At 49.6% G+C, this 6,283-nt stretch overlaps 1 protein-coding gene across 1 annotated transcript in view; it reads left to right on the forward strand.

Moving 5' to 3' along the window:
- Positions 1-2,516, forward strand: part of LOC102845292 (ice-structuring glycoprotein-like) — a 3,949-nt gene extending 1,433 nt beyond the window's left edge. The window contains exons 4-10 of the mRNA XM_006902177.1: positions 516-707; positions 800-931; positions 1,037-1,132; positions 1,439-1,594; positions 1,760-1,996; positions 2,129-2,200; positions 2,449-2,516. Coding sequence (XP_006902239.1) covers positions 516-707; positions 800-931; positions 1,037-1,132; positions 1,439-1,594; positions 1,760-1,996; positions 2,129-2,200; positions 2,449-2,516 — 953 coding nt within the window. The remainder of the gene's footprint in view (positions 1-515; positions 708-799; positions 932-1,036; positions 1,133-1,438; positions 1,595-1,759; positions 1,997-2,128; positions 2,201-2,448) is intronic.
- The last annotated feature ends 3,767 nt before the right edge of the window (positions 2,517-6,283 follow it).

Here is a 6,283-nt window from a genome sequence, read left to right on the forward strand (position 1 = left end):
GTCTGCTACCACTACATCCTTCCTGTCTGCTACCACTGAAGCCTTCCCGTCTGCTACCACTGCAGCCTTCCTGTCTGCTACCACTGCAGCCTTCCAGTCTGCTACCCATGCACGTACTGACTATATATCCCAGAGGTCGGTGGGGAAATGCCATCTTTGCAAACATGGACTTGTCTGGGAGATCTGCAACTCAGGCTTCCTGGCTGCTCCCACGGCAGTCTTCCATACTGGTACCACTACAGCCTTCCTATCTGCTACCATTGCAGCCTTCCTGTCTGCTAACACTGCAGGCTTCCCGTCTGCTACCACTGCAACCTTCTCGTCTCTTACGACTGCAGCCTTCCCTTCTGCTAACTCTGCAGCCTTCCTGTGTGCTACCACTGCAGCCTTCCTGTCCGCTACCACTGCAGGTACAGACTACAGTTCCCAGAGGTCTGTGATGAAACGCCATACTTGTAAACTTAGACTTTGCTGGGAGATCTGAGACTCACCATTCCCGTCTGCTACCACTTCAGGCTTTCTGTCTGCTACCACTGCAGCCTTCCTGTCTGCTACCCCTGCATCCTTCGTGTCTACTACCACTACATCCTTCCTGTCTGCTACAACTGCAGCCTTCCCGTCTGCTACCACATCACCCTTCCTGTCTGCTACCACTGCAGGCTTCCCGTTTGCTACCACGGCAGCCTTACAGTCTGCTACTACTGCACGTACTGACTACAGATCCCTGAAGTCGGTGGGGAACCGCCATCTTTTTAAACTTGGACTTGCCTGGGAGATCTGCGACTCCCCTTCCTGACAGCTCCCACTACAGTCTTCCGGTCTGATACCACTGCGGCCTTCCTGTCTGCTACCACTGCAGCCTTCCTATCTGCTACCATTGCAGCCTTCCTGTCTGCTACCACTGTAGCCTTTCTGTCCTCTACCACTGCAGGTACTGACTACAGTTCCCAGAGGTCTGCGAGAAAACGCCATACTTGTAAACTTAGACTTTGCTGGGAGATCTGAGACTCAGCATTTCCGTCTGCTACTACTTTAGCCTTCCTGTCTGCTACCACTGCAGCCTTCCTGTCTGCTACAACTGCAGCCTTCCCGTCTGGTACCACTGCAGCCTTCCTGTTTGCTACCGCTGCAGGTACTGACTACACTTCCCAGAGGTCTGTGGGAAAACACCATCTTTGTAAACTTGGACGTTGCTGGGAGATCTGCGACTCAGACTTCCTGTCTGCTACCACTGCAGCCTTCCCATCTGCTACCACTGGAGCCTTCCTCTCTGAAAACAATGCAAACTTCCTGTCTACTACCACTACAGCCATCCTGTCTGCTACCACGGCAAGTACTGACTACAGTTCACAGAGTCCTGTGGGGAAACGCCATTTTTGTAAAATTGGACTTTGCTGGGAGATCTGCGACTCAGCCTTCCTGTCTGCTACCACTGCAGCCTTTCCGTCTGCTACCACTGGAGCCTTCCTGTCTGCTACCAATGCAGACTTCCTGTCTGCTACCCCTACAACCTTCCTATCTGCTACCATTGTAGCCTTCCTGTCTGCTACCACTGCAGCCTTCCTGTCTGCTACCATTGTAGCCTTCCCGTCTGGTACCACTGCAGCCTTCCTGTCTGCTACCGCTGCAGGTACTGACTACAGTTCCCAGAGGTCTCTGGGGAAACGCCATCTTTATAAACTTGGACGTTGCTGGGAGATCTGCGACTCAGCCTTCCTGTCTGCTACCACTACATCCTTCTTGTCTGCTACCATTGCAGCCTTCCCGTCTGCTACCACTGCAACCTTCCTGTCTGCTACCACTACAGCCTTCGTGTCTGCTACCACTACATCCTTCCTGTCTGCTAACACTGCAGCAATCCCGTCTGCTACCACAGCAGCCTTCCTGTCTGCTACCACTGTAGGCTTCCCGTTTGCTACCACGGCAGCCTTCCAGTCTGCTACCACTGCACATACTGACTACAGATCCCAGAGTTCGGTGGGGAACTGCCATCTTTGTAAACTTGGACTTGCCTGGGATATCTGCGACTCCGGCTTCCTGACTGCTCCCAGTGCAGTCTTCCGGTCTGATACCACTGCGGCCTTCCTGTCTGCTACCACTGCAACCTTCCTGTCTGCTACCAATGCAGCCTTCCTGTCTGCCATCACTGCAGACTTCCCGTCTGCTACTACTGCAGCCTTCCAGTCGGCTACCTCTGCAGGTACTGACTACAGTTCCCAGAGGTCTGTGGGGAAACGCCATTTTTGTAAACTTGGACTTGGCTGGGAGATCTGCAACTCAGGCTTCCTGACTGCTCCCACTTCAGTCTTCCGGTCTGGTTCCACTGCAGCCTTCCTGTCTGCTACCGCTGCAGCCTTCCTGTCTGCTACAACTGAAGCCTTCCCGTCTGCTACAACTGCAGCCTTCCTGTCTGCTACCACTACAGCCTTCCTGTCTGCAACCCTGCAGGCTTCCCATCTGCTACCACGGCAGCCTTCCAGTCTGCTACCACTGCATGTACTGACTACAGATCCTAGAGGTCGGTGGGGAACCGCCATCTTTGTAAACTTTGACTTGCCTGGGAGATCTGCGACTCTAGCTTCCTGACTGCTCCCATTGCAGTCTTCCGGTCTGATACCACTGCGGCCTTCCTGTCTGCTACCACTGCAGCCTTCCTATCTGCTACCACTGCAGCCTTCCTGTCTGCTATCACTGCAGCCTTCCTGTCCGCTACCACTGCAGGTACTGACTACAGTTCCCAGAGGTCTGCGAGGAAACCCCATACCTGTAAACTTGGACTTTGCTGGGAGATCTGAGACTCAGCATTCCCGGCTGCTACGACTTCAGCCTTCCTGTCTCTGCAACTGCAGCCTTCCCGTCTGGTACCACTGCATCCTTCCTGTTTGCTACTGCTGCAGGTACTGACTACAGTTCCCAGAGGTCTGTGGGAAAACACCATCTTTGTAAACTTGGACGTTGCTGGGAGATCTGCGACTCAGACTTCCTGTCTGCAACCACTGCAGCCTTCCTTTTTGCTACCACTGCAAGTACTGACTACAGTTCCCAGAGGTCTGTGGGGAAACGCCATCTTTGTAAATTTGGACTCTGCTGGGAGATCTGCAACTCAGCCTTCCTGTCTGCTACCACTACATCCTTGCTGTCTGCTACCACTGAAGCCTTCCCGTCTGCTACCACTCCAGCCTTCCTGTGTGCTACCACTACAGCCTTCCTGTCTGCTACCACTGCAAACTTCCCGTCTGCTACCACTGCATCCTTCCAGTTGGCTACCTCTGCAGGTACTGACTACAGTTCCCAGAGGTCTGTGGGGAAACGCCAGTTTTGTAAACTTGGACTTTGCTGGAAAATCTGCGACTCAGCCTTCTTGTCTGCTACCACTGCAGCCTTCCCATCTGCTACCACTGGAGCCTTCCTGTCTGCTACCACTACAGTCTTCCTGTCTGCTACCACGGCAAGTACTGACTACAGTTCCCAGAGGTCTGTGGGAAAACACCATCTCTGTAAACTTGGACGTTGCTGGGAGATCTGCGACTCAGACTTCCTGTCTGCTACCACTGCAGCCTTCCCGTCGGCTACCACTGGAGCCTTCCTGTCTGAAAACAATGCAAACGTCCTGTCTACTACCACTACAGCCTTCCTGTCTGCTACCACGGCAAGTACTGACTACAGTTCCCAGAGGCCTGTGGGGAAACGCCATTTTTGTAAAATTGGACTTTGCTGGGAGATCTGCGACTCAGCCTTCCTGTCTGCTACCACTGCAGCCTTTCCGTCTGCTACCACTGGAGCCTTCCTGTCTGCTACCAATGCAGACTTCCTGTCTGCTACCCCTACAACCTTCCTATCTGCTACCATTGCAGCCTTCCTGTCTGCTTCCACTGCAGGCTTCCCATCTGCTACCACTGCAGGCTTCCCGTCTGCTAGCACTGTTACCTTCTCGTCACTTACGACAGCAGCCTTTCCTTCTGCTACCACTGCAGCCTTCCTGTCTGCTACCAATACAGCCTTCCTGTCTGCTACAACTGCAGACTTCCCGTCTGCTACTACTGCAGCCTTCCAGTCGGCTACCTCTGCAGGTACTGACTACAGTTCCCAGAGGTCTGTGGGGAAACACCATTTTTGTAAACTTGGACTTGGCTGGGAGATCTGCGACTCAGCCTTCCTGTCTGTTACCACTGCAGCCTCGTATCTGCTACCAGTGCAGTCTTCCTGTCTGCTAACACTGCAGGCTTCCCGTCGGCTACCACTGCAACCTTCTCGTCTCCTACGATTGTAGCCTTCCCTTCTGCTACCACTTCAGCCTTCCTGTCTGCTACCACTACAGCCTTCCTGTCTGCTACCACTGCAGCCTTCCAGTCTGCTACCACTGCAGCCTTCCTGTCTGCTACCACTGGAGGCTTCCCATCTGCTACCGCTACAGCCTTCCTGGCTCAGAGGGTCAAGAACTCCAGCCCATTCAGTGTGGATTGAGGGTCAATATCAAGAAGACAAAGATTCTCACAACTGGACCAATTGGCAGCATCAGGATGGATGGTGAAGAGATTGAGATTTTTCACACCTTTGATTTCCTTGGCTCCACAGTCAACACTCTTGGCACCAGTAGCCAGGAAATTAAAAGACGTATTATGATGGGAAAGTCTGCTGTTAGGGACCTATCCAAAGTACTGAAGAGCAATGATGTATCTCTGGAGACCAATGTGCATCTGATACAGGCTGTGGTCTTTGCAATCACTTGTTATGCATCAGAGAGTTGGACGATGACCAAGGGGGCTAGAACAAGAATTGTCTTTGAGCTGTGGTGCTGGAGAAGAGTATTGAGGGTACCATAGACTGCTAGGGAAACAAACAGATTCATCCTGGAGAGTGTTAAAGCGGGCAGCTGCTTGAAGGCAAGGATTCTGGGCTCCTTCTGACATAATTTGGACATGTAAGGAGAGACCAGTCCTTGGAGAGGGACATCATGCTTGGTAGAATGGATGGACATCCCAGGAGGAGAAAGCCCTCTACGAGGTGGATTGATTTAGTTACTGGAGTAATTGGGATGGGAGTGGCAGAGACAGTGTAATTGGCATAGGACAGAGCAGAGTTTAGGGTTGTTGTACATAGGTTCACTATGAGTCGCAAGGGACTCGACGGCACATAACAACAACAACTACATATTCCATGTGGAATAGCTGAGTCATATGTTCAACTTTTTGAGGAAAAACCAACCTGCCTTCCAGAATGGTTGTGCCATTTTACAATTCCATCAACAATGAGCTCCTTTCTTGTCACATCCTCCCCAGTATTTATAACTTGCTTCCCTGTTCAACTTTGCCACTGTTACTGGAGTGAGATGGTACCTCATGGTGGTTTTGATTTGCATTTCTCTTATTGTCAGTGATTTGGAGCATTTCTTCATGTGTCTGTTTGCCATTTGAATATCTTCCTCTGTGAAAATTCTTTCAATGTCCTTTACCCATTTTGGAATTGGGTTGTCAGTCTTTTTCTTGTGGAGGCCTAGGAGTGTTCTGTAAACTTTTGTTAAGAGACTCTTGTCTGAGATGGTATTACTAAATGCTTGTTCCCAGTTGTTAGGTTTTCTTTCACCCTGTTGGAAAAACTTTTAGATGTACACATGGATTTAATCTTTATAAGGCCTTATGTATCAATTTTATCATTTTCAGAGTATGCATTTCTGATTGTATTTGGTTGTCTCTTTTTATCTTGGACTAGTACTTCTAAGCTTGATCCCAGTTTGTCTCTTTATTGGTTTGGGCTTTACTCCCAGGTCTCTGATTCACCTTCAGTTAATTTTTGTGTATGGTGTCAGATGTGGATCCTATTTCAGCTTTCTACAGGCAGAAGTTCAGTTTTGCCAGCACCATTTGTGGAGGAAGTTATCATTTCCCTATTTGATAGCTTTAAATTCCTTACTGAATATCAGTTGACCATAGATAACTGGGTCTATTCCTGGGTTCTAAATTCTACTCCATTGTTCTATGTGCTTGTAATTGTACCAGTACCATGTTGTTCTGGTTACTACTGCTGTATACCTCCTTTTTGTTTCTCAGAAGTGTTTGCTTATTTGAGGTCTCTTGCCTCTCCAAATAAATTTAATAATTTCTCTTTCTATTTCCTTGAAAAATGAATTTGGTATCTGGGTTGGTATTGCACTGAACATGTAGATTGCTTTTGGTAGGATTGTCATTTTCACAATATTGAGTCTTCCTATCCATACACAGGGCACATTTTTTTTCATTTCTTTAGATTTTTTTATTGTATCTTGCAGAAATATTCTGTATTTTTC

This window comes from Elephantulus edwardii, unplaced genomic scaffold, assembly GCF_000299155.1.
Source record: "Elephantulus edwardii isolate Elephantulus edwardi_28Jun2011 unplaced genomic scaffold, EleEdw1.0 scaffold00376, whole genome shotgun sequence".
Taxonomy (NCBI): domain Eukaryota; kingdom Metazoa; phylum Chordata; class Mammalia; order Macroscelidea; family Macroscelididae; genus Elephantulus; species Elephantulus edwardii.